This window comes from Gymnodraco acuticeps, unplaced genomic scaffold, assembly GCF_902827175.1.
Source record: "Gymnodraco acuticeps unplaced genomic scaffold, fGymAcu1.1, whole genome shotgun sequence".
NCBI lineage: Eukaryota > Metazoa > Chordata > Actinopteri > Perciformes > Bathydraconidae > Gymnodraco > Gymnodraco acuticeps.
The window spans coordinates 581,181-609,174 of NW_022991588.1; the positions used below are offsets into that span (position 1 = coordinate 581,181).

The window sequence follows — 27,994 nt, forward strand, 5'->3', positions numbered from 1 at the left end:
ATTTTCAAAAAGGATGAAGGGGGGAGGGGGGATGCATACTCTCACGCCTGCTGCATATTCAGGTCCTTGACATTGAAAAGGTCTGGGAACCCCTAGGGCTAAAACATCCCAGGCGCGCGAGCACGAGATCAGTTGTGCGCGCTCCCGCTGGCGAGTGCAGATTCACAGAGCGAGCCAGCTCCTCGGAATCACTCCCACACTGCCTCAGCCTCAGAGATGTCGCATCCGAGCACAGCTTTCACCACAGAAAACATCTACCTCCGATGATCCGCTGTAAGCCTGCGTGTGTGTCCGCGATGAGCGTTTCTGCAGTGCGATGCTGACAGCATGTTTCCTCGTCGAGAAGCTCAGCGCTGTGCAGCATAGAGGAGTGGAGCAACGTGCAGGTAGGCTGTTCGATCAGGGAGTCAATACCACACACATTATTGAACCGCTGTCACTGCCCTGATGTGTCATTTTGAAACCTGATTCACGCTGTTTTACGAATCGATCAGCCGATCAATTTGGTACAATTACTGTGTGTGTGTGTGTGTGTGTGTGTGTGTGTGTGTGTGTGTGTGTGTGTGTGTGTGTGTGTGTGTGTGTGTGTGTGTGTGTGTGTGTGTGTGTGTGTGTGTGTGTGTGTGTGTGTGTGTGTGTGTGTGTGTGTGTGTGTGTGTGTGTGTGTGTGTGTGTGTGTGTGTGTGTGTGTGTGTGTGTGTGTGTGTGTGTGTGTGTGTGTGTGTGTGTGTGTGTGTGTGTGTGTGTGTGTGTGTGTGTGTGTGTGTGTGTGTGTGTGTGTGTGTGTGTGTGTGTGTGTGTGTGGAGTCCACCGGTGATCTGTCAGGCCCAACAGGTCATAGTACACCGTGGTTAACTTGTCCCCCTGTAGCCCACATTGTCTGGTTGCTCTATTGAATTAGACTGTTTATTTTGAAACCCGTTTTACGATGTTTGTTGGTAGGTTAGAGGGAAAATAATAGGCACGATTTAAGTAACTTTTATCGAGAAAATAATCATACAATACCATAAGATAATGTTGTATTGTTAAATGTTTCTTGCATCACAGCAGCTTCATTTGCAGCATCAAGAAGGACACATAGGACAACGAGAAACACATACAGCAGATAATTCAATAAAGGAGCCTAAATATATTTTATAATATTGTATACAGTTTATAAAATAAATCATCAGTGATGTAATTGGGGAAAATACAAAGGGAATTGATAAAACGTGTAATATCTAACAAATTATTGGGACTGAGAGAGAAGTAACAGATTAACCATTCTTTCTTTAAACATATTCTCAAAAATGCACAAGTTCCAATTTATCAGGTTTGGGGACTGGCTGCCAATTTTATGTAAAAGTAAACTGAATTTATGTTTTTGAGTGTTATTTCATCTTTTCGTCATTGGCTTTTGTCATTATTTTCTTTTGACTATTTATAGATCGAGTGATTCATGAATAAATTAGGGAAATAATACGTTTAAAGATAGTAATGCTGCCTTACACTGTATTGTGAAGCCTGTGGCTACACTGTGCCATCCTTGTATGTGTGTAGGAGTGCGTATGTTTGGTATTGTATTATGTAATGCAGTGCAAAACACTCATAACACAATCATGGCCTCAACATGTACAGCCACAGTTGAACATGAGTGAAGGTAGTTATTGTTGCAGGGATGTTGTATTGGATTGCACTATATTGGGCAGGTGACATATCACGTGTCATATCTCTGCGTTTCTGTGACACCTAATATTGGGTTAGTGAGCCAGCAGCATGGTCACATAGCTTTATCCTCTAGAATGAATGTCATATTCCCTAAATATGTGTCCCACTCAGTAAATACCCTCTTAATCCTTTATTTGACTGTCATTTGCTTATTTTGAGGAAGTGAATATGTGCTTGAAACAGAAAGGCCTGTATTATGTCACTGTTAGGCTTAGGTGGCAGATCAGCTTGTCGATTAAATATTTGGGTCTCTGTTGTCTACAAATTAATCGCCCTGCTGTTCACCCCGCTTTCTACCCTTTATTTGTGATGCTGGTGGTTGCAGAAGGACAAAGATAGAGCCGTGACACCGAGTGTGAGATGAAATAAAGTTAATCTCACCCTGTTAGACTTCAAGAAGATTATAGGATCATATGACCCCCCCCCTGCCCACCACCTCTCCCTCTTACTCCACCTTCAAAAAGTCAAATGAGTGACAAAGCTTTATCAGAGGTTTATTTAAAAAAAAAAAAAATGGTTGCAGTGTGCTCTTCCTGAGGGAGTGGCAGCATCATTGTGCTGGCAGCGATGTCATTGGCTCGGGCAGATTGTGGTTGGTGACGATGACGATGGAGCGGATGTGTCGAAGCTTATGGTCAAAGGTTCCTCACAGGCTTGATTTTCCCTCGTCTTGTCAACTCATCCTCAGTCTGGATGGAGCTTGGTCACGATGGACCGGATAGAGGTTACCATGGCAACCAAGAGCCTTTCTCCACTGCGCCTCTCTGGCTTGTGTTGTCTGCATTCCAGAGCTAAGAATGAGAGCATGAAACCAACTTTACACTGGCCTATCTCATCCCCGAGGGACACGATGTTTGTTTACAGTATGGTTAAGCTGCATCAAAATCCAGACATGAGGATGCAGTTAAAGCTGCTGCTATTCTTATTTTTATATTGGTAAATGACCACATGACTTAGTGTACTCAAAGGGATTACTTGTTGTTTTGATAATTATCATTGGACCTGTTGATGTATTGTGATGTTAAGAGTGTCCATTATCATCTGGCCGGGGACAACAGCTGGAAATTAGCAATGTTTGCTAAAGCTGCCCCATTTACTGTTTTTTGTGACAGTTGATCTATGGGGACTGTCCACGACACTATAAACAAATAAATTAAACTGAACTAAACCGCAGTTCCCTACAGTTGTTTGAGCTTCGTAGTGTCTTTCAGCCCATGGTTTGGGTTTTCCAGTGCACAACTTTACTGTATTTGTTCCCCCTCATAGCTTTCATTTGTAATATCAGCAATTAAGCTTAGACACCTCCTGGACGCTAACTTCCTATCACCAAACAGCAGATTGACAAAGTTAGAAAGAAGCTTCTAAATGTAGCGTATTATAGTTGTTCACTATTTTGCATCTAAAGACATAGGGATTTCCATCAGATGTTTCATTCGAGAACAAACAAAGCTACACAAAAAGTGAATATTAGACCTACTTCTTCATTTAGACACAAATATGGTAAATAAATGATAATGTCGTATACTCTGTAACTGCTGTATGTGATAATAAGAATCTGTTTCCTAACAAGTGTCTACTGTTTGTTTCAAAAGTGGCCAAAACATCAGTAATTGCAGGTTTAGTTCTTTTTTTAAATAAGGATTTAAAGGGGACCTATCATGCAAAATCCACTTTTTCATGTCTTTTATATATAAACATGTGTCCCCTCTGTGTAAAGAGATTCTGAAAGTTTCATGAAAAAAGATTCTCTCACTTTTTGTCCTGATCCATTTATATAAAAACCTGTCTGAAAATGAGCTGATCAGATTTTGGCCACTTTATGATGACATAACGATGTTCTGGCTTGTGTAACCTTTAGCCAATAACCAACCAAGGTAACCCCCCCCCCCCCCACCTTATCACCTGAATCTCCTCCTAGAGCTCCATTGTGTTCTTTTTAACCAAATATCTCTCAGAGGGGCGTGGGGAGGGGCTCCTTATTTTTATCTAAAGTAACAGACAGAGAATCAGCACTTTTGAAACAGGGCTGAAACAGAGGGGATTATGGGATGCTACACTGATCTGTTTGATGTTTGGAGCCAAACACTTCAGAGACATGTTTTGTATATATCTGAGACCTATAATATATTGATGAAAAACAGTATAATAGGGGACCTTTAACACTTCAAGGTACAGCAGTTTGGGCTCATACTGTAGACAAGTTTGCAACTAAATTCCTCATCTTTTTCCACATACCTGCGTTTGGTATTTCGTTATGAGATAATGACAAAACAGCTTTATTATGACTCTCATCTTTATTTGACACAATTATGTCTTTAATCAGCTAACTAATGTGGCTCGGTAATGTGTGTCAATTACAGCTTAAACAACATGTGTGTCCTAAATCTCCGAAATAGTATACTTTTACTGCATGTGTTATATGTTGATTTCTGTTTGGATTGGACATGTTGTTTAACACCAATACAAAAAGATGTGAAATGGCAGATGTCCTTCTTCTCAGTGTTACTTCCTCCCTCCTCATTATGTGAGGGAGGTAGTGACTCACTAAGATGCATCTGCTGTGGGTTTATAGCTCCAAATATGTAGGCAGCCATTCTTCATGTCAAGAAACTTGCTGATAACAGTTTCATAAACAGTGTGCGAGATTGTGTAGGCTGCCCTATTTTCTTGAAAAGCGCCATGTAGGCCATTGGATACCAGGGCAACATCCTTCTGTGCTGCTTCTGTCTCCTGACTTCAGAACAACGCCTCTCCCTTAAAGTGTGACAGGTAGATGAACAGTTTTTTCTTAATGTGTTTGGATGTGACTGTTAGGGAGGTTGTGTAAGGATGATTTCTACCCTATTCGCAGTTTATTCTACATGTATAACATTAAACCGGTATCTTTTTTTGTGTCCTGGTTTGACATTGTTCTATTTTTACCGCCTATGATGCAGCACAAAGTGTCAGTACTGTAGGTTCAACCAATTTGTCTCTGCCATGGACAATGACACACACAGAGCTTTCTTAAAATCATTACCCTTTTTTTGTCTTGTCTTTTTATAGCTATTTAGGGTATTTTCAAAATAGTGCTTGCTATAAGAACACTTCACCATTTGTTGATCTCAGTTGTCTTCAGCTCTTTTCACACAAAGTCTTTCAGATGAAAACAGAAACTCATTCCAGGCAGGCAGGCGGCTTTTAATGCTCGCAGCTAGCCAGCCTCCTCTGCAAAGTGAAGTACATCATGTCCCTTCACTTGAAAGACTCACTGATGTCTGATGTGGAACAATCAGCAAGGTCAGGCATTGTACTGTGTACCATGTAAAACATTTTTATGATTTGCTGCTAGGAATCTCTGCCCTCCTTAAGCACCACATAGCCAAAGTATTTTAAAATACATACTTTTTACACAATTATTGGATGACTATTCGGCACAGCTTTGTTTTTCTGGTGTCCTAGGCACACTTCATTTGACTCCTAATGCTTCCAGTTCTGTATCATTTGGTGACACACCTCTCATTGAAATATGACTTGCCAAATACCGCTCCACCCTAATGACCCTCACTGTTTAAAACAGCACTCAATGTAACTCTTCTCAACAATAAATTAAATTGCTCTCTGTGTAATATGTTGGCTCTCCTTTGGCAAGGTTATGGTGTCTACTATAGAGGAGATACAGCATGAGAGAGATAGAGTAGAGACCGGTCTGCCTTGTGTTCCTGCCTGCTCACATTCTGCTGAGTCAGGAGGTTTTGTGGAAGTCAGTCAACAGCAACTCAGTGAGGCTACGAGCCAGAGGGGCTGGTGGGAAACTGCCACTACAGCAGTGGCCATGAATCTACTAGTTAAGACCTGCTTAGGGAAGAGTTAAAACAGCCTCCTGTTAATTGGAGGGATTATTTTAATGATGTGGTAAAACCTTAGAGGTGATAGGAGAGGCCCTTTTTCTGCCTACATGCCCCAATGATTGTTGACGTTAGGAAGAGTCTAGTTTCACTTCATCAGGATATTCGTTTGCTTTGTTTACACTACATAAATACAGGCGTAGTGATAATAGAGATGTGTAAAGAGTGGAAGTGATAGGGGTTGTCTCAGTATTCTCATGGATTCAAGGAAATGTAGAAATGTGTTTCCAAAAACACAAGGGGAGGCAATATCTGAATACTTTTTTTGTGTAATATGTAGACTGTGGTGGTATATCAAGGAATATGGTAATGTGGCTGACTTGACAAAGTTGTCTGTTCAAAACAAAACAAAATGTGTTAGTCTATATATGTAGTACTTCATGTGAAATAGAACTACATGCCCCCTGGTTTTATTTATGCCAGTTAGATTGCAGCAATTTATTAAATGCAACCATATTTAGGAATTTGCCCCATGTGCTCAGTGGTAGCACTACTGTTGAAATCTGAGCCTTCTGTGAGGAGCTAACATGTTTTTTCTTTCCTGATGGTGTCTCCAGTTTACTTTCACAGTTCAACAGCATGTACTATAGGTTCAGGTTCAGGTCAGGTTCAGGTTCTTTATTTGTACCCGTAGGTAGATTTTGTTTGCAGAGACAAAGACAAGGGATCCATCCTGACACACTCTAAAAACAAACACATCTCTAATAAAAGGACTAGTAAAAAGTACAAGTACACCATGCTCAGGTTAGGTTGAATGCTCTCTCTATGTGGGCATACTTGCCAAACTTGAGACAACAAAAGTAGGGAGTATTTTTGTAAAACAGCGTCAGTGGTTTGAAGGCCCTCCCCTCAAACAATTTGAGGAACTATGTTTCCTGCATTCTGGTCAATTCTAAATAATGAAACAAAATGATAAAAACATGGCAATCAAATGTTCACTTTAAATACTTTCTTTAATTCTTAGAATACAAAATAATTATATATTTTACAGATGTCTAAAAATAGCTTGAGTATTTATTTTTTCTCTGAGTACTCTCTCTTCTCTCTCCGTCTCCCACTCACTGAGGAGGATGAGGCGCAAGCAGCTCTCATAAATTAAGCTGTTTTTTGTCTGGCTGGAAACACTTGTCTTATGTCTAACTAAATACCTAAAAAACTTTATTTACCCAGGTGTATCCCTTGAGATCATTGATATATTTTTCAAGGGAGACCTGCTAAATAAATATGATCTTTTTTATCTTTGCATATTTCAAGCTTGTGACTTCTACCAAAGAGCAAAAATAACAGATCCTAGATTTTTTGACCCATTTTGGATTGTTCCATTTCTATAGAAACATTTTAGCTAGCGTTACATGGGTAAGGAATGTACATCTTTGCCTTGTATTCTTTGGGAGAACGCCTGACTGGACTGAGGGGTGCTAACTCAGATGTCCTGTTCTTAAATTAATATACACATATGTAGTGCACATATATATAGACTGGAAAAAAATCTGAAAAAGCACCAGAATAAATATGTCCAAATTAAAATAATAAGCACCCTAAACCTGGACATGTCCTGGAGTTGCAATGACAATCTTGACATTTCCTTGCGGAGTAAGATATGAGTCTGTTTGGTTTCAAGCTAAAACATGTCAGTGCCATCTACGCTAAAATAAATCTGATGTTCTTGTGAAACCATCCTATGAATTTGCAGTCTGAAATGCATTATCATTGTAGCAACTCCCGGCACTCTAGTATGATGTCATCGCAGATTACAGTCTGGGCTCAGTGGATTGTAGCCTTGAGAGTCACACACGCTGCATCCCCAAGTGGGGTTGTCGTCTGGCGAATTCATTGCATCGGACTCTTCCTCCCATCCTCCCATATTCTCTAATGCCCACCCTCCCTTACTCTCTCCTCTCCTTCCTACTTGTCTCTGTACAGCGCACTGTTGCAGTCAGGCAGCATCATGGAAGCAGGATGTGTGGTTGCCGCGGTGATTGAGAATGCTGCCTCAGGGCCCCAGGGTGAACCAGGAAGTGGTGACGTCCTTGAAGTGTGAGTAGCTGCGTTTCATACCCTAACACAGGGGTCTGCAACCTTTTTGACCAAAAGAGCCATTTTGTTCCACACATTTTTTTAGTCTGGAGCTGCAAAACACATTTGATAGCTTGATAGCCTATAACGTTGTATATATTGTTGTATCATAGACAAAAACTAGTTTGTTTGCATGTATTATTTATTACATTATAGAAAACTGTTTACCTCTAATAATAAACAAAGAACTCGTATAAGGAGAATAAAAAAAACATACACAGGCCTACTTTAAAATAAATAAAACCTATAGCTGCACCCTAACAATAGTTGTGATGTAATTATAACTGAACATCGTTAGCTGTCTTCCTCTTCCGTGTTTTTCCTCCAATACGTAAAGGCTGCAGCACCTTTGACAACTTCTCTCTACATATCAAACATACCGGTAAGCCAGCATCGTTTGCTGTGAAAGCATAACTCTAACCACGCAGAATTAAACCCTCTGTGTTCCTCCGATACTTTTTTTATTTTCTTTGATTTATCCATAGTTCGCTCATCAAGCCGGGGGTCAGGGTATTCACCTGCAAGAAAAGGTGCTGGCGCGGGACTGTAGCAGGATGTGACGCATATTTTAGTTGACCTAATTAAAACCGTTTTTTAATTTTTTATGTGTCACAGTCTCACCTCAAAATACAAGATACGAAACATTTTCAACCATGGAACAAAATATAAATAGTCCTACAAATATTTGTATTTTATTTCCTTCTTATTTTTGTCTAAGCTCAAGGGAACCAGAGTAGAGGGCTTAAAGAGCCGCAGGTTGCCGATCCCTGCTCTAACAGATATATATTTAAAACCATGAAGTGTATGTTTGTGTGAGTGTTTTTGCCTTTGAATGAGATGAATACAAGTAGGATCAGTCTGATGAGCCTTAAACCTGACCCTGCTTTGCAGAGTAAAACAGAAAGGGAGGAAAACTGTGTGTGCCTAACGTTACATTACATCCAAAGCATTACCTATTATTTAAAATTGAAACTCTGTTATTAGCTCTGTCACTGTGGATTTCATAAATGACAGTGTCTCATGTCCTGATCTCATCACACTGAATCACTGTGACTAATCCAAGGCCTGTCTCTTTTCCCTCTTTGTTGCTCATAAAAGTTTAGCTAAATGAACCTTACCCTCCTATCCTGTATGCATTGAGTCACATTTCAAGTGAGGTTTTTGTGTAGCACTCCCTTGTGGGTGGATTGCCATTATGGCTCTCTGAATAGATGAATAGATGAGCTTTTCTTTTTTTGAGCGAATACAAAAGACACCAAGGCTTTCTGTTGACCCTTCAGTAGTGAGAGATGCCACACATTTCCCTCTGTATGAAGGAAATGTTCCCATCTAGTTCTGATTGTAAAGAATGTACTGTGTTTTATAGGTGTCTTTTTCTCTCAGTATTAAAGGTGCATACACCAACGACCTAATACAACATGTTGTTTTGGCCATGCCTGTGCGATGTCATGATTTGAGCACTGGCCAGAGATTTTGAAATCATCTCCCTCACTTGCTCCCTCTGGTGTATTTATTTAAAAACTGCAAATCTTATATGAAGATCCCAGAGTACATGGATGTTAGCATTACGTCATGCCACCTTTCTTTTTTTAACTATTGTATGTTTCTGCAGAGACGGCCCACCGTCTGCTGACCAGGACAAAGATGATGCCTTACCTACAGCCACCAACAATAATCCTCCAGAGGATAAACAGCCACAAGAGACATCCACTGCCATGGTACACACACACACACACACACACACACACACACACACACACACACACACACACACACACACACACACACACACACACACACACACACACACACACACACACACACACACACACACACACACACACACACACACACACACACACACACTGACTCATCAGACACACATTCACCCTTGATTTATCTCCTTGAAGCTGTGTAATTTGTGTAGGTGATTCACACCATGATGTTACTTACAGTTGGTCACATGGCACTCATGTGAGAGTCAGTAGTCACATTTATGAGGGTGAAAACAGGTGTAACATTAAAGGATGTCCCACCTTCAGGTTGAGATGGAGGTGATGTTTGGGAGAAGTGCTAAAGGCAAATGCGATATGAAAATATTATAACAGACCAGTCATATCATCTCCCCTTCCCTTCAGTTTACTTCTTACTCCAGTTTAATGTTAATATCCTGCACAGCGCTCTTTCTTTATATCTTCTTCTCTGCAAAGGCATTACCCTCCAGCTTTTAGAATTCAAGTCTCTTGGACGAGTGTACGTTCAGCACTCCAGATATTAGTTGTTATGCATGTACGCTTTAATTTTCTAATTATATATCATCCTCCCCATCCATCAAAAACAGTCAAAACAAAAAACAGTAACAAAAAAAAACACAACCATAAATAACATTTATACAGTTATAATTGAATCATGTATACTATTAATAATAATACCATTATTACAATTTCTATCGAATAATGACCTGACCTTATATACTATAACATTGCATAATAGAGCATGAATAATATCTAACATAACATGTATACCATAATAATAGCTTTACAATCCAGTATGACATAAGCATGAAATAGCCCAACATAAATGATCATGGCATTAATATATTGGAATAATGGAAACAAGTATATTGAACAGTTGCATTGCTTAGCATAACTCAAAATGAGTATACAAAAGCAAAAAATTGCATTAAACCAATAGCATAATATGAAAAAAACCTGGCATAATATTAGCGTAAAATAAAAGCGTAGCTTACATTATAGTTGCAATGGATGACGTAAACAAACATAAGTACAACCTTTTATTACAGCTTAACTAAGCAAAAGATAGCATTAGCATAACATGGTAAGAAGGTAACATAAGCATAATAGCATTAGCATCACAAAGGCAAAGGTGTACAACTCATTTACACATGTTGTTTTGTCATGTCAGGCTTCTAAGTTTGTGTTTTTTGCAGCACAACATATGTTTCAAAGTGATCACCATCATCAGTTGTGACTACCCATCTCCATCATGTGTACAGTGACTGACTGAATCTCTTTGACGTGTTCTCTCTCTGTTTGGCAGGTGAGGACTGATGACATCAAAGAGCACCCAGCCGAGCCCCTCCTGCGCTCCTGTGTTAGCACAGCTAGCATGAAGGTCAAGAACATGAAGAAGTAGGTGCTCCCTGTGACAGTGTCAAAGCTATTATGGGCTGTAAAACAGGGCTGTTATCCAGGCCAGTGAAATGAGGACCTAATAAATGACGGGCGCGGCAGAGACAGACGAGTCAGCCCGCTGCCTCTCTAACCCCGTTCCCTCACATATTGGCCTAATCTCTCTTTCTTCTCCCTCTTTTGCTTAGCTTTGCTTTTCTCTCCACCATGGTGTCACTGTGTTGAATACTGATGAGGGACTGTTGTGCTGTGTGTTTTTAGGCTTACGTTCCCCAGAGGCCACTTCCCCACGTTGGCAGAGTGTGCTCATTTCCACTATGAGACTGTTGACTTTGGCAACATTCAGGTGAGAAAAAATACTTACACTGTGACTTCTTCAGCAGAGAATTACTTTGTTTAGTAATTGAGTTTTTGGCCCAAGTACAGTGGCCACTTTGGTGAATTGCTCCTGAAATGCATCACTCTTGAAATGCAATGTGGCAGTCAAATCAATATGCCTGTTTCTCTTTTCTTAGACCCTGTTTATTGCATTTTCCTTATTTGCCCTGACATGCCACATCACAGCTTAGTTTGTCAGTTTAATCAGGAGATCTATGACATATTCATTTGTCAAGAATAATCCCCAATCATGGATAAATCATTATGTTTTCAATGTGACAGACGTAATAAGTCCCATTCCTATTAAAGCCATGATCAGCGTGTTAATCCTTCGCATTACAGTATATTAATGTCAGACTCGTCAGACCTGTAAACCTGGGATCCAGCCTTATTAGTCTGACTCAACATGACATCATATTTAGTCATGATGTCAGCTGGTGACGATGACTCATTTTGAAAATCAAAACATGTTCAGGTAACACCAAAAGGATTGTGAGAATGTGTGCTTACACTTACATGCAGTTGGAGGTAAATTAGACATTCAAAACTACTTGCATAATACTTAACTGTATGCAAACTTTTTGGGGATATTTTAGCTCTGAAAGAGACAGAGCTCTTGGAATGTCAATGCCACTCTGTCTGTGTGTGATTTGGTCCTACACTATTGTGCACTTGGAAATATCCCAACAACCATTGGATAGATACCAGAAGATCCAATGGCTGTTCCTTTAGCTCCACCATGAGGTGTGGTTCATAGTAAAATGTATCCATAACTATTTGATTGGATTGTCATGAAGTTTGGTTACCGATGTTCTCCTCTGGATGAGTTGTGTTAATTTTTTTGGAGAGAGCTGTAAAACAAGAAACAGTCCGATCACCCTTTATCTGTATTTTTGGTGTTATTAGCAACTGTTAGCACACATCCATGCTAAACTAAGTTGGTAAACATGGGTAACATCATACCTGTTAAACACCAGCATGTCAGTCATTGTTAGCAGGTTAGCATACTGAATTAGCATGTATCACAGTGCCATTAGCATGGTTGCCGACTTTGTATCTGTTTCTTTTTTTTTTAACTCTAGTAAATTGAGAAAGCTAAATGTTTTTGTGTTCATGCACTTAATGTATTATGGATATAACCAGGGGTGCACATCACTTTTTTTAGTGAGTTACTCTGAGTACCAGGAGACAGCGTTTGGTACTCACCCCACACAAAGTGCAGTCTTCCTCACTGTCCTCTAGTTAGACCCTCCAGAAAAAAGCGGGCAAAAATCCTTGATTATGCGATCAAACATGCGGGGTTTTATGTGATTTTATGCGGTGAAATTGCGGGAAGTTGTGAAATATGCGGAAAGTTGCTAAATATGCAAAAAATAATAATATTGGGATGTCTTATTTATTTATTCTCTCTCACACACAACCTGCCACTAACGTTAAACCCCTTTACTATACAATTAAACATATTCAATGTTTATTTATTGTAAAAGCAATTGGGATATTTTAATCTCTCTCTCTCTCTCTCTCTCTCTCTCTCTCTCTCTCTCTCTCTCTCTCTCTCTCTCTCTCTCTCTCTCTCTCTCTCTCTCTCTCTCTCTCTCGCACACACTTCTCCGCCTCATTCTGTTTTCATTTCATTTCATGTTCGTTATCTGACCAGCTTCAATCTTGTAGGCTTCTCACCTCGTTTCTTGTAGCCCTCGAAAGGGTTTTGGAGGTTGATGCCTCGGTGAACGTGAGTTGTTTGGCTTTCTTGTCCGCAGCAGCAGAAAGCATGTTCGAATGTATCAAAGTGGGTCGTCACCGTCGATGTTCTCTTATGCTCCAACACACAGTTGCACGGGGTGCAGAATAGTTTCCCCCCACTTTAAAGACATCGGGGTACTGCTTTGCCCGGTCTTTAGCATAAATGTTCGTCGGTAAATGAGATGGATTAGATTTTTTCATCTTGGTGTTTTCTCTCGCGTGTGAGCTCCACACGTTCACTCTACGGTGTTGTTTACCTTCTGTGATGCGCGAGCTGATGACGTCCCGTCATCATCAGCATCACTTCACGTCAAGACGAGTTAACTTTTTTTTTTCTCAACTTTGTGTGGAAAAATGCGGGGATTATGCGGCCTTTTGATAAATATGCGGCCTTTTAAAAATCTGCGCCATTTTGCTGATTATGCGGTAAATTCTACAATCGCAGAATCACGTTTTTCTGGAGGGTCTATCTAGTTCCTCTTCTTGCATGATAGATGATGAAGATGCTGCAGATGCACCTCCCTGTCTCTGTTTAAGCCTCCATTTTGCTTTCTCCAAAACGTGTTGCCAAAACTGTGAAGTCCTTGCATTTCCTGAGGCCAAGTTGAAGGATCAAATACTGAGAAATTATCACATGACTTGAAATCATATCTGATTTCAGATGTGGGAAGTAACTAAGTACAGTTATTCAAGTACTGTACTTGGGTACAATTTTGAGATTCTTGTACTTTACTTGAGTATTTCTATCTGATGCTACTTCGTACTTCTACTCCATTACAGTTCAGAGGTAAATGGTGTACCTTTACTCCACTACATTTATTTAATACCTTTAGTTACTTTACAAATTTGGATTAATTATATATAACTACTCTCACCAGCCAACACATGATTTGGACTTGTAGTCTAAGAACAATATTTAAGTTTATTAGACACAGTGAAGCACTAGTAGTTGTTCACTTGTGTGTTTGTGGAAGTGGCTGTTAATGCCTGGTTAAACATCAGTGCTGTTCAGGTTGGTTGCCAGCAGAGTGCAGCAAAAGCAAAAGCAAAAGCTGCCAATGGAGATTAACACAGAAAGAGAGCATGAGCAGTGCATGCACGCAGAGGGGCTGAAACCCCACATGCAGGGTTAATGGACAGTGTGGCGGACTGGATGGGACTTAAGTCCCGGGAAGCTGTCTCTGTTGTGTAAACGTCCTGCTGTGGTTGCCATGCCATGATGTGATGGCTCCATCAGCAGAGTAGATCCACAGGGAGAAGAGAAGCCGAACTGGAAGATAAATATTAGTCTGGGGACTCACTGACACTGAGAGCTGTCTGCACACACATTTACTCAGTGGACTCTGCGATCACATCTATCTCTGTTATTATTGTTAAATGTTTCTACTTGGTCTAAGCAAGGGATGAGTTTTTTTTTCTTGGTGCATATCCCATGATGCATTTGCCTGCATCTGGGTTCACAGACTGTGGCGGACGAAAGGGAGGGTAGTGATCAGTCTCATGTTTCTTAATCGCAGAGTAGCACAAGGACAGCAGAATGCCTCCCGACTGATTTCTCTCCAGATTAGCTCCAGTCTCGCCTTGAGAGTGGAATGAATGATTTGAAATGAAAGAGGGTTGTCTATCTATCTCGTGCAGCTTCCCCTCCTTATGATGGACGAGCATGTGCATTTATGTGTGCCGGTCGAGCCCATTTAACGCCCCCCCCCCCCACACCTTTGTCACTGGAGAGATGAGACTGGTTAGAGAGGGGGGAGGACGACGGAGGCAGAGTACAGGAGAGGGAGGAGGGGGAAGAGATGGAAAGAGGGAGGCAGGAAGGGGGGTAGGAAGGGGGGTAAGACACACTGTGGCAAGCATCCTCTTTTAAATATTTTCTGCTTTGAATAGAGCAGTAAGCACATGGTGATCCAACGCTCTGTGAATGAGTAATTTAAGGTGGCAGGGGACGGCACACAGGCGAGTAAGGAGCAGCATTTAAACTCTGCTGCCCCTCAGCCAACCTTTCTGTTGTTGGAGGAGCTCACTGAGGTCCAGGACTGCGGCTGCACACAAAGAGAGAGACACTTCCTCCAGCCGCGGATGGATATCTGAGATGCCTTAGTGGCAGGTAACCCAAATGTGGGGGATTTTTGCGTATTCATTTGTCCTTCTGGGGCCAGATTGTATGTAAATATATGAGCTAATGCAGGCACCGGCTGATATCTGAGCTGTGTTGGCATGTCTTATTTTGAAAGGTGTACTCTTGAAAGTGTGCGCAGAGGAAATTATGCTCGGCATGCTTTCAGTGAAAACTTTCCGATTTCTGCTTTTATTATTTTCATTTGTATCAAGCTAATGTTTTTTCTATGCAAAAAGGATCTTTGCTGATCTGTAGTTCTCTGTGTGATCCTGCTACCAATCATGCCTTTGCCCTCCTGACCCCCTTCAGTACTTAATTCAAGCGCTTAGCTCATGCTATCATTTTATACAAATCCTTGCAGAGAATTAGAGCTCTTCCAACATGACCTTTTTCAGAACAAATGTCTCATTCTGTGTTTGTCAGTCTGGTTTGCTGTATTACTGTTGAGCAGTAACTAGGTCACTGTTGTGTAACAGACTATGTGAATGAGTTTCTTAGAGTTATAAATAACCAAAACTTCCCTTAGCATCCAAGGGCTTTGAAGTCTCTTCTACAGTAATGTCTATCAATTTATTCCCAAACTCCTGCAAGGCTTTGATCTTCTCAATTTTGGGTCATATATAGACTATAGAAATCTGTGCTAAATCTACACTGCCACCCAGCGCTGATGTTTAGCTAGCAGTTTATGCATTATATATGTCATACTGGAGGATTTTTGACGAGGTGATAATATAAATCATAGCTATGTTGGTTGCAGATGAAATACCAGAATATTTCCCAAATAAACGCTATTATGAAGGCTGGCACATTCATGATATTTTAAACAAAAACAATCAATGTTCTTTTTTCAGGCATTACTTCCCGTAGTTCTTTATTACTCTAGTTGTGCTGCTCAGTATAAAAGTGTTTTTACTATTTAATGGAAAATGGGGTTTGGACACGGTGTTCCTCTTGTATAGCAAGTCACATGCTAAGAGGTTGTTGTATTATAAGCATCCATTATTTAAAGTGTAGGCCCTCTCACTACTGACGCCTCTGTCTCTCTTTTTTTTCTCCGGTCCCAGTTGGCCTTCGCAGAGGGGCAGATTGAAGGACCAAAGGCTGGTCAGGACTCCAAAGAGCCTGTGTTTCTGGTCCAGGTCACTTGCCAGGTATTATATACTGCATTTGAATTATAGACTCCAACAGAGACACACAACTTGCTCTGCCTGGTGGGCCTTTTTGCAAACGTCAGGAAGTCAGGGGCCAGTTGTCAAACAAACAAATATAATGTTTCAGATAAAATAAATAAGCATTTTAAGGCCCATCTTTCCTTAAATCTTTATTTTAATATTAACTCACTTAATAACTTAACATAAAACTTGGTACAACTATTGACACTTGTCCTGTATGACAGTCTAGCCAGATATTTTACAGCAGAAAACTACTTTTACATTTACAGTAATAACAAAAAATCCCATGGGAATCAATTTATTTTGATGTGAATTTGAAAAACTTTTGGAATGCACCCTATCGAGAGGACAAGTTTAGTATCACTGGACTAATATCGGAAAATAACTGAAACTAGCTTTCTCCACTCAATCTTACAAACGTTTCTTCTTGTCTCTGTTTGTCAGGGTCGTAACTGGCTGGTAACCAGGTCCTATGAAGACTTTCGGGTGCTGGACAAACATCTGCACTTGTGTATCTATGATCGGCGTTACTCCCAGCTCACAGAGCTGCCACGATACGACACATTAAAGGAAACTGTTGAGGTATCACAGAGTTTAACTCCAGTATCTCTGATCTCTCATGAAATTAGTCTGTTCTGTTGCATGAAGTGTGGAAAATTGCTCTTAAATTGCCAGACTTTTATTACATCTTGATAATCTTGTGTCTTTATTCAGTCTGTAACCAAGATGCTGGCCACCTACCTGTCCAGATTCTCCGCCATTGCTGACAACAAGATAAACTGTGGACCAGTGCTAACATGGATGGAGGTATCTTCTGATCAGCTGTTTGATCTTCCTATCAGTTATTCACTCTCTACATTATAACCCCATTAAGTGACATCAATATTTAATATTTACTTTAATATTTAAACGGATTGGTTAAAGCAACATTTGCACATTTTTGGGAAGAAAGTTGTTTGCCCATTTTCAGCTGGTAAAATAGTGTATGAATTTCAGGGGCTATGTAAAGGAAATTATCAAAGATTGAAGGACTTGACTTTACTACTGAAAGGAGCCCTATTATGCTTTGGGTTTTTCCCTTTCCTGTAATAATATGTTTTATAGGTTTGTGTGCATGTAAATGAGCTCAGAAACTAAGTGTAAAACATGTAGTCATAGGTGGAAGGAAGTTGGCTTGAAAGGTGCCATGTGATATGCTGTGATGCAATTTATACAATTTGACTAGTATGTGAATGTTTTTGTCTGTTCTTTGGGGAAATTACTGCTGCATCAGTGTTTTTTACTTACAAAATCCAACCCAATATGATTGTATCATGGGTTAGGCAAGCCAGAAGTAAGTACCAGGTAAAATACACCCAAAAAAAACATACTTCTGTAAAATATACTTTTGCTACACGTGATACTTACAGTATATCCCTCCTTCCATTAAAATAGAGCAAGAGCAGCCGCTTCTCCCTCCGCTAAGTTTAGCCAACATGTCTAACTCTTGAAAAAATGTATTACTTTAAATGTTGCTTATGTTGTTTTTTACAGATCGAAAACAAGGGGAACCATTTGTTAGTGTCTGAAGAAGCCTCAATCAATGTCCCTGCCATCGCTGCCGCCCACGTCACCAAACGCTACACCGCCCAGGCCACGGACGAGTTGACCTTTGAGGTAACCTCTCTTATATAAAACAACATAATCTTGCATTAATCAATAGTTTTTTCATCTACGAGCATACATATTTGTACTAGATGTTTTGCTTTCAGTATGTATATGTCTGATCCTGACCAAACTCTTTGTGACCCAGGTGGGGGACATTGTGTCTGTCATAGATATGCCTCCCAAAGAAGACACAGGCTGGTGGAGAGGGAAACATGGATTCCAGGTAAATCATCTGCTGTGCTGCATTCACAATTAGGTTTTATGAGTGCATTGAGAGAACAACTTTTTCTGCTCTTCCTGTGATGAAACCACACATTACATGTTACTTGTTAGACGCTTTTATCCAAAGCGACTTACATACTCAATACTGTGGGCAATCCCCACAGGAGCAATTTGGGGTGAAGTGTCTTGCCCAGGGACACAGCGACATGCTGACTGCAGTGGGGTTTGAACCTGTGACCCCCTGATCCAAACACAAACGCACAACCCACTGCCCATAGTGATTAAAGTCAGTGAAACAGAGATCGGGCATCTTAAGCCTCACTTGTGACGTGTTTCCCAATGAATCAATGTGTGGATGGGCTTTGGGTATGAGAGGGGTTGATTGAAATCCTATAGATTTGATTGGAATGGTAATATGGGGGCAAATACAGCCTGATGGGAAACTTTATAGAAAAATTGAGCTAAGGATCTGCTAAAAGCTGTTGGCCTTTACACCTCCCTGATCCTCTGTTGTTAGATAAGGAGGAAGAGGAGGATTAAGCTGACATATTAGATCTGAACCACATTATTAAGCATCAGCTTATGGTCAAGTTATTTCATATATTATAGGCAGGGTAAGCTAGTAGCATACATTTATGTGACCACCCCCTTGAGATACTTTGAACAATTGGAACGTAAACCAGCTGTTCTCAGCCTGAGGCCGCTTGTACCCTCATGCCTACTGACCTATTTCTGAACCTTCACCCTGCTACAGTCTGCCTCAGCACCAAACACCCCCACTGGTCCTTTTAAATGTATAGTTTCTCCCCAGCTCTGCCTCCTGTCTTTACCCTGCTTATCCCCTTCTCTCTACCTGCAGGTTGGTTTCTTCCCCTGCGACTGTGTGGAGCTGATAAATGACAAGATTCCCCCCGGTGTTCAAAGCTCCGTGCCGAAGCCAGGTACTCTTCACTGTGTGTCCCACCCTCTGTATGATGATTTATTCAACACTTGCATTGAGGATGTGAGACAGATTGATTTAAAGTGGCTGTTATATGTTTGTGTGTCTTCTTAATCAGTGTGTAAGAAGCATGGGAAGCTGGTCACGTTTCTGAGGACTTTTATGAAGTCTCGCCCGACGCCCCAGAAGCTGCGGCAGCGCGGTATCCTCAGAGAGAGAGTGTTCGGCTGCGACCTGGGGGAATATCTCCACAACTCCGGACATGAGGGTAAATTATTCCTACAATGGCTCCTCTTTCCCCCCCTACTCTATCGTGTAATTCTTACCTGCCGGCAGTTCACACTCTTAAATATCCGGAGAAGGGATTACCCAGTGAGTCTGCTGCCTGTATAAGGGATTTGTGATACATTGCTGGGATGTTTGATGTGAAATGAGTCGGTGGTGGGAAAAACCTGCCAGCAAGAAGTGCTGTCTTTTGCATAGATCCTTGTAGATTGGCCAAAAGCTGTGTCTTTACAGTATCTCTGTATTTTCAAACCTCTGTTGAACTGCCTGTTAGAGCAGAAGCCCCGTCAAGTTCAATCATTAATGTTGTCATGATAAACAGAATATTGGATTAAAGCTACATGCGTTCCTCTGACACTTTCATACAACATGCAGCAACATTCTCATTTCTCTCATATTTTCACCCTTCTTCCTGTTAAGAGGAAAAATAAGGTAAATCAACTCTAGATGCAACAAGTTCTTAACTATCAAAGTTTGCTTTTACCCAGGTGTATTGAATGATGAATTCATTTTAACATTGGTTCATGTTGCAGACTCTCTTCTGTCTCCTGTAGTCCCGCAGGTGGTGAAGAGCTGTGCTGAATTCATAGAGAAACATGGAGTCGTGGATGGAATCTACAGACTGTCTGGGATCTCCTCCAACATCCAGAAACTGAGGTTGGTCCCCATTTTGTACTTTGTATTGATTAGAAATTGTAGCCAAATGTGCAGAAGGTATCAATAAAATAGTGTTAACTTCTGCAAGTTCACAATCAACATGAAATACACCGTTTTCCAAGTGTTGTTTTGGAGTTGCTTGTTCTAAAATACAATTTGATTCAAGTTGTGCAGCTTTGAAGGTTGAAATGATTTTCTCATTTATTTTATGTTTGCCAGAAGGAATTCATGAAACCAGCTCAGATTAGTTGATCAAATGGGAGGCTCGAAAACGAGTGTGTTGTTGACAGCCAATCAAGGCAATTTTCTCACCAAATAAATTGCTTTTTTTTTTTTAAGGGTATTCAAGGAAGTGGTTTCTTACATGCTCCGCCTCAGTGTTACATTTAATTTATGTTTTGTTTGTGGAGGAACGTTTTTCGCTTTGGGCAACATCAAATTGAGCTGGTGAATATCAGAAACAGTTTGTGCCTGAACATTTCAAGCACAAACCTTGTCGAAAGTAGCTGATATTATTTATTTTGTTTTTGTGCTTTCATACTGACAGATGGTCACTGAGATGACTCCCACGTTGTCCTATGTATTAATTTTATTTCTGTCTCTGTCTAGGCATGAGTTTGACTCAGAACAGATCCCAGACCTGAGCAAGGAAGCCTACAGGCAGGATATTCACTCAGTGGGCTCCCTCTGCAAGCTGTACTTCAGAGAGCTGCCCAACCCTCTGCTCACCTACCAGCTCTACGAAAGATTCTCAGTAAGGCCCAGAGCTGTGAAACTGGGGCAGGGACTTATGCTTGGGATAGATATGACAATGGAAGGAGAGAAAAAGCTGCTGGGGACAGATATCCATTTACTCAGTTATGATCAAAGAGCCGGAGAAACAATGACAATTTTTTAGTTTCAGTTTGAAGTGCTGCTAAAAATGAGGTCATTGCATTATGCTTAGCTTTCTAGGAACAGCAGGGGATGTGCATGTTAAAACAGAATAGTAGATAAAGTGAGGCCAAACACTGGCTGCTCTGAATATAAAAGGGAAAACCAGTGTGGGACTGTTAGAACAGCTGTGCTTATCAGCCTCAGTGATGTGCGTTTTATCTTCACAGGAGGCCGTGTCTGCAGCCACAGATGAAGAGAGGCTGGTTAAAATCCACAATGTCATCCAGCAGCTGCCTCCTCCCCACTACAGGTCAGGTTTGAAGCTCACAGATGCGCCCTGGTGGCCTGAAGTGTTATTGTATGTTTTGATAAAGCGTTCCCTTTTTTAGAACTGTCAATGCTGTGATGCACATTTACATTGTGTTGATCTGCCACTCAAACAGTTTATTTTTATGCCTGAACCCAAACAAATATTCTGCTCAGAGATGTGAAAGTTGGCTTTGAATAAATATAATGCAAGTCTGATCAGTCCAGCATGACATCCCTGCTGTGCATTGGCATTACTTAAAAAGTATTTGTATCCTGCTTATTATAAGATGCACTAAACGTAACCTGCTGATGCTATGCAGGATAACAGTGTTAATGATGGTTTATTGTATTTTAATCGTAAAACTGTATTATTTGTTTACTCTTTTCTCATCAACTGTTATTTTCTAGTCCTTAAGTTTTGTATATTTATTCTATCTTAATGATTTCGTTTTTATTCCAGGCTGTTTTATTTGTATTTTTACTTAACTTTTGTGCATTGTTCATTTTATTATTGTCCACCCTTGTTCCTATTTGTAGTTTGTCAGGCATCTGTAAAGCACTTAACATGTATGATGGGGGCTATGGATTTATTTACCCTATGACCCAAATATGAACATTTGCATTGTATTGCCTACAGGACTCTGGAGTACCTTATGCGACACCTCTCCCGCTTGGCAACATTCAGCCCCATCACTAACATGCACACTAAAAACCTGGCTATAGTCTGGGCGCCTAACCTTCTCAGGTGACTTTTGAACTATTATTCCAGATAAATGGCTGCATGCAAACTGTTAAACTGGCTCTGATCACGCCCAGAGTGCCGTTTTATTCTCATGTTTCTGTGACAGTAAACTGGGGCATGTCTCCAATGGTCCAGAGCTGTGAAATAGGTTGTCATGTTCTGTCACTGTGTTTTAGGTCCAGACAGATCGAGTCTGCCTGTTTTAGCGGCACAGCTGCGTTCATGGAGGTGCGAATCCAATCTGTTGTGGTGGAGTTCATTCTCAACAACACTGAGGCTCTCTTCAGCGCTAAACTCAACTCCATAATACGTGAAAGCACAGGTAGGGCAAATCAGAAACAAAGTGACATGTGGCATCTGTTCTGAGGTTAAAAGTTCCTCTGACACACTTTAAACACCTTTTCTTTCAGGTAACAACACTTTAGCCAGACCCAAGTCCCTGATGGTATGCTCCCCATCCACAAAGCTACTGTCTCTGGAGGAGGCCCAGGCTCGCAATCAGTCACAGCTGGGGTCCCCGGCCACCACCCCCTCCCTCACCCAGAGTGACTACATCGAGGTCGGGGAGGGACCCGGAGCTCTGCTCGGCAAGTTCCACACAGTCATCGACCTCCCGATGGAGAGGTAATCAATGACACGCCTGAACCGTCCCCCCTTTTTATTGATCATATCAATTAGTAAACATCATTTGTGATTTTAATTATGTATGGTGATGTTTGGTGTAGAGCATGTGACTGGATGCTTAATTAGTCAATGAATTGATTAGTATATCAGGTAAACCTGTAAAGATTTTTTTTTAAAGATTTCTGTTTAACTTTATTAATCATGTAAGTCATTGCTTAAAGGGGACCTATCATGCAAAATGCACTTTTGTACTTCTTTTATACATGAATATGTGTCCCCGGGGTGTCAGGGAACTCACCAAGTGTCAGAAAACACAACCCTCTCTATTTTCCTCCATACCCAAATCTCTAAAAACGGGGCTGCAACGGATACAGACTGATACAGATTTGAAATTGTTCTGACGTCAGAAACGGGGTGCAACTCTCCACCTATCAGGGGAATGAGAGGTTGCGTGGCATGGTAACAGCATGGTAACCCTTTGCAGGGGGGCGTGGTCAGCTGCAGCTCATTTGCCACAGAATCAGCCCTTGTGAAGACAGGGCTGGAATAGAGCAAATAGAGCGAAATGAGGCATGGCTAAAATGCATGATCTGTTTGGTATTTTGAAAAAAAAACTTCACAGATATGTTTTATATAGGTATGGCCCTACAATATATTATTCAAATATAGCATGATAGGTCCACTTTAACCAAAAGCCCATGCACAAGACCGATGTTGTGTTTTTGCTGCTTTTATCTGTTTTTTTAATGGTGTGTATAATTTACAGTATTTGAAGATGCGTACAAATTAATTGTTAGAATGAGCACCTAATGTTTAGTGTTTTTAGATTGTCGTTATTCATGGATGTGTGTAAGGTTGCACTCTTTCAGACAAAACCGCAAGTGTTGAAGATGATTTTCTTTTTGTGTAGCTTCAAGCGACCTCCTGTTAAGGCTAAGAAGTCTCCTGTGGGGAACTGGCTTTCATTTTTCCACCTGGGCAAGTCCCACTCTGTGTCCAAACGTAAACTGAAGCGACACCCCAGCGAGCCTAACGAGATAAAGAGCCTTGCACTGCCAGGTTAGTTACCCCTCCCTGTACCAAGTTAATCTTGACACTTTAATGTGTTGAAAATGTTATTTTTAGAGCTGGTAAGTATTCATTTTTATTGCTCTGATACATTTGCAGGTGGAAGAGGAGACTGCGGCACATTGCGCTCAACCAAAAGTGAGGAATCTCTCACCTCTTTGCACACTGTGGAAGGTAACTTTTACACTTTGCAAACTACAAGCTGTTTATATAATCTGTATGTACGTGATCAAATCAGATTCAGTCAAAAATGTTTATGTGCTTGTTTCCATCCCAGGGGATCCCCCGAGTTACCGCCCTCGCAGACCTCGTTCTACTAGTGAGGCCCTTTCCGGTGACTGTAGAGACAATGTACAAAACCCCAAAACTAAAGACGACTACAGGCCCCACCCCCTGAATGGGAGTTATAATGGTGCTGATTATGTCCGCACTGCAGCGTGTGTTTCACCTTCACAACAGGAGGACGATCTCGATCTTTGCCCGCCAGCTGCCGGCATCTATAGTTTGGACTTTGACCCCATGTCTTTTCAGTGCAGTCCAGCCTCTGCAACGCCTGGGCTGCAACGCAACAAAGACGGAAATAAATTGAGGAAGAGCGCAGTGTGTTCCAGTGAAGAACACATCTCTTCTCCTAACAACAACATTAGGGGCTATCATTCTCCAGATATTAGCCCGGTTATTGGTAAAGGTAGGAAGAAGGTTACCTCCAAGCAGCTCTCTCCTAAACTCAAAAAGAAATCATTTAAGACCCAGGCAGATGTTCAGAAGGCCTCCTCCTCTCCTCCACCTCTTCCTTCTTCTTCTCCCCCAGTGGAAAAAAAAAAGCGTGAAGCTCCTCTGGTAGATGGCAAGGAGCTGAGAGCCGCCTACCCACACTGCAGCCAGGCGTCAGCCCTGACCGACCTCAGTCAGCATGCACAGAACCTCCCTGATCCAGGTTAGTACCACTCCTCTTTAACATAATACATAATATTAAACACGTATAGTATTATCTATTTAAATATTAATGCATTCTGTAGTTTCTTATGAAAGCTTTTGTGTCTTGTCCCATCATGTGTTACCATAGCTTTGTTTGTCCTGTCATACTGTAGCGTTGTTTGTCTTATCCCTCCCCAGGAACAGATAGACTTATGAGTTCAGTGTTTGTTCTCCCTCCTCACCCTCCCCTGACGAGTGCTGCGCGAAAGCTGGCTTTGGCTCTAGCTGAATCTGCCCAGAAGGCCAGCAGTGCCTCCCAGAGACGAAACAACGCCCCATCGCACCCCCCTCAGAGACGGGAAGCTCCTCACACCCAGGACAGACCACCCAGGCCCTCTGTTCTCGATCTTAAAGCGCACCCCCAGGAGTACAGTGGCCCTCAAGCCTCCTCTGGTTCCCAGTGGCAAACATCAGGACACAGCCCTGTAGAAAGGCACCACTGCCCTCATCCTGTGCAGTTTCTACCTGCGCACCTCGACTTGGAGCCGTTGCAGGTCATCGACGGACCAGAAAGCATGTGCAATTACACACCTAACGTCAGCCCGCTCGGGTCAGGCAGCTTGGATGAAGGCAGTGCAGAGAGGAGGGACTGCAGGGAGGAAAAAAAGCTCAGAGATGCCACACAAGGAGAACCAACCTATCAGAGCGTTGGGGTTTCAACACCCACCCAGCCTGTCTGCTCCGCTCAGAGCCCATCAACTTCTCCTATATACGTGAACACCGACTCTATAAATGTTTTTAATTTCCGTGCTGTGCTGGCGGAGACCTCCATGCCTACCTCAATCGAGGAGGTCATTCCACGTCCTTCACAGCCCTCCTCAACCCATCACTACAGCCCAGAGGGGGACAGACCTCTCGGCCTGGTTGAGGATGGCTACAGCAAACATCATCGCCATCACCGGCCCATTCAAACAGAACGAATGCCTGCACCTCACTGCCCTCGGCCCGATGCCCTGCCACGTCACCTTTTCGGGCCAAGAAACATGTACAGGCAGTCCTCTGAAGGCCGCTACAGCACTTTAGGTTTAAGGCAACCTTTGTCACCTCAATACAGACGTTTCCCCAGAGATGAGCACCTTATCAGTGGGGGCCACAGGCATCCAGGCCAATGGCAGAGGTCAGAAGATAGAGCAGTTGGGCACCCAGCCATTCGGAGAGCCCGCTCCTTTCACTCCCCTCACATTAGTCACTACGAGCTGGCAGAGACAGACTTCCTGCCCCCTGACACCATGTTTTATGTCGAGCAGTCGTCGAGCCAAGAGCCGCCCTATCAGAGTCTGGTTCAGACTGGAATATATCCTGTACGGCAGCATTTTGAGAACTTACATGCTGACTATCCTCAAAACCCCTATTCTGATATAAATCCAGTTGATGGCTCCAGCTATTATGTAGAGCCCTGTAGGCAAAGAGGTATCCGACACAGTCAATCTTACACCATGCGCTCCACGAGAGAAAGTGGACAAATGGATTACTACAACTACGCTCAACACCATGCTCCTCCTGTGAACAGGGAGCTCTACATAGAAAAAAGGGACACTGTCGTTTACGAGGCTAGAGATGCTGATGTTATCGAAAGAGTTGTATATCAACCAGTCAAGCAGGAGAGTCATTCCAGACTTAAAAATACATGTCCAGATGTGCCACTTTATGAGATTCCTGTCTCGCCGACTGACACGAGAAACAGAGACATTGTGCACACAAGAAGCAAGTCTGACCCCGGGAACGCATGCCTCCTCTCTGCCAGCAGGACAGAAACTCAAAATATTGCGGTTGCTACATCCCCATCTTCTTCGAGGTCTCAACAGGCAGGCAGTGAAGTCACCAGACAGCAGTATAGTCGCCAGTCGAGTGCCGAGCCGGGATCATCCAGGCAGTTTCCGATCAAAGAGAGCTCCTCGCGCCAGCCACCTCTTCGTAAAGTCCCTTCACTTCCAGAAAGGGGCTGTACTAACATCAAGAATGTGGAGCAGAATAACAGAAGCCACACACGAGGCCATGACCAGGATCGTTTCACGAGTTCTAACGCTGTTAACAGCTACTCCGGTATTGTGAAACCTGGCATCCTCAGGAGGCCAGGGAGGTCGCAGAGCACCAGAGAAAATCGTCACTACTATCATTACAACGCCAAATCCCCCCTAGATCCTGAACATCTGGGATCTTTTTCCACTCAGTCCAACAGAAGGACTCAGAGCACTAAAGTCCGGCCCACACAATATGACCACAAGGAGGAGTATTATGCAGCGCCCAGACCAAAACCCACAAGATCGAGTAAAGCCGTGGCAGGATATTTGCCCAGCCAGGGCTGCATGTCTCCCCGTGGGCACAGACTGCTGTCCAAGGCTCTGGGTCAGGAGGCTTTTTATCATGCTGCACTGAGATCAGAGGCCGGGGTCTATGACTGATTCTGACCACTGGTTTTATCCAATATCACATCGGGGCCAAAGGAGAACAGCACTTTATTCTCTGCCAGACCAACAGACTGTTGAAAGTGTGTTTGTTTAAACCGTCAGGAGCTGCTAAAATGTGTGAAGTGAGATTACTGCTTGGGGTCATACTGTCTCCGTCACTGGTAGTTTCATATTTAGCAATGGATTTTGAGGGAGCTCAAAGGGAACTAGTATGCAGATATTGTCTTAAATGTATTTGGAAGTAACATTAAGAGAGGCATGTATGGCTTATATATTTTATTTAATGTTTAAACAACAAGAGATGCTAAACTAAAGTAACTGGTTTTATTAATATGATTTCAGTATAGGAATGTGTACTCAACAACATTCATTTTAAATGTATTATATTTGTATAATAACACACCGCTAACATGTGGCCAATGTACTGTACATTTTCTTTTATATCCCAGTCTGCTCAGACTTCAACAAGCACTTTTGAGGATAACTGTGTATGAAACACATTGTCTTTTCGTGGTGTACATGAATCCTCTTGATATACAGTAGCCTATATATTTTTTTCTGTAAAAAAACGGCTTGCTCTTAATCATTTATAAATAACAAATTAGCACTTTTGGGGGGTAAAATGGAAGATAACCTCATCTTTTTTCTTTAGCACACATTGTATAATGCAACCTTTAAATAGCAATGAGTGCTATGATTTCTGTTAAGGTCAAAGCTAACATGGCAACATATTCTACACATACTGTAAATGCAAATTAACTCATTCAGCTCAGTGAAAAAGTGTATTTGTATGGCATTGTGGTTTTGTCACAAACATGAACATTTCTTTCCTCTTTTAGGGAACTTTTAACAATGTGGTGTTTTACATAAAATATTATGTTTATTTCAATAAAGAAGCTGTTTCAGATCCAATCATGTAGAAGAGGATATTCTGTTAAGATATGTTAAATACGTTATTTTAGTGAGTCTTAAACAAATAAAGATACTTTATCATATCAAT

General features: G+C 41.7%; 1 protein-coding gene across 2 annotated transcripts; it reads left to right on the forward strand.

The window, feature by feature from the left end:
• Positions 1-11: 11 nt before the first annotated feature.
• Positions 12-27,993, forward strand: arhgap32a (Rho GTPase activating protein 32a). 2 transcript variants are annotated; one of them, XM_034197919.1, is made up of 22 exons: positions 12-386; positions 7,519-7,632; positions 9,284-9,389; positions 10,732-10,823; positions 11,085-11,169; positions 16,131-16,217; positions 16,683-16,820; positions 16,953-17,045; positions 17,772-17,894; positions 18,031-18,108; positions 18,967-19,048; positions 19,166-19,315; positions 19,887-19,989; positions 20,599-20,743; positions 21,093-21,175; positions 21,812-21,919; positions 22,093-22,238; positions 22,327-22,540; positions 23,451-23,599; positions 23,708-23,782; positions 23,886-24,545; positions 24,725-27,993. In XM_034197919.1, the coding sequence occupies exons 2-22, from the start codon at positions 7,544-7,546 to the stop codon at positions 26,986-26,988; spliced, it is 5,070 nt and encodes a 1,689-aa protein (XP_034053810.1). In that variant the 5' UTR covers positions 12-386; positions 7,519-7,543; the 3' UTR covers positions 26,989-27,993. The 2 variants fall into 2 exon arrangements, with proteins under 2 accessions (XP_034053810.1, XP_034053811.1); XM_034197920.1 differs by lacking the exons at positions 12-386; positions 7,519-7,632; positions 9,284-9,389; positions 10,732-10,823; positions 11,085-11,169 and adding an exon at positions 14,821-15,054.
• Position 27,994: the final 1 nt, after the last annotated feature.

What these genes read in the sequence shown, in the direction of transcription:
- arhgap32a (XM_034197919.1), top strand. Translation starts at nt 7,544, where the DNA reads ATGGAAGCAGGATGTGTGGTTGCCGCGGTGATTGAGAATGCTGCCTCA. An exon ending in AAGCTCCGTGCCGAAGCCAG is followed by an intron (nt 19,049 to 19,165) that starts GTACTCTTCACT and finishes CTTCTTAATCAG; the next exon opens with TGTGTAAGAAGCATGGGAAG. An exon ending in CTGCCTCCTCCCCACTACAG is followed by an intron (nt 21,176 to 21,811) that starts GTCAGGTTTGAA and finishes TATTGCCTACAG; the next exon opens with GACTCTGGAGTACCTTATGC.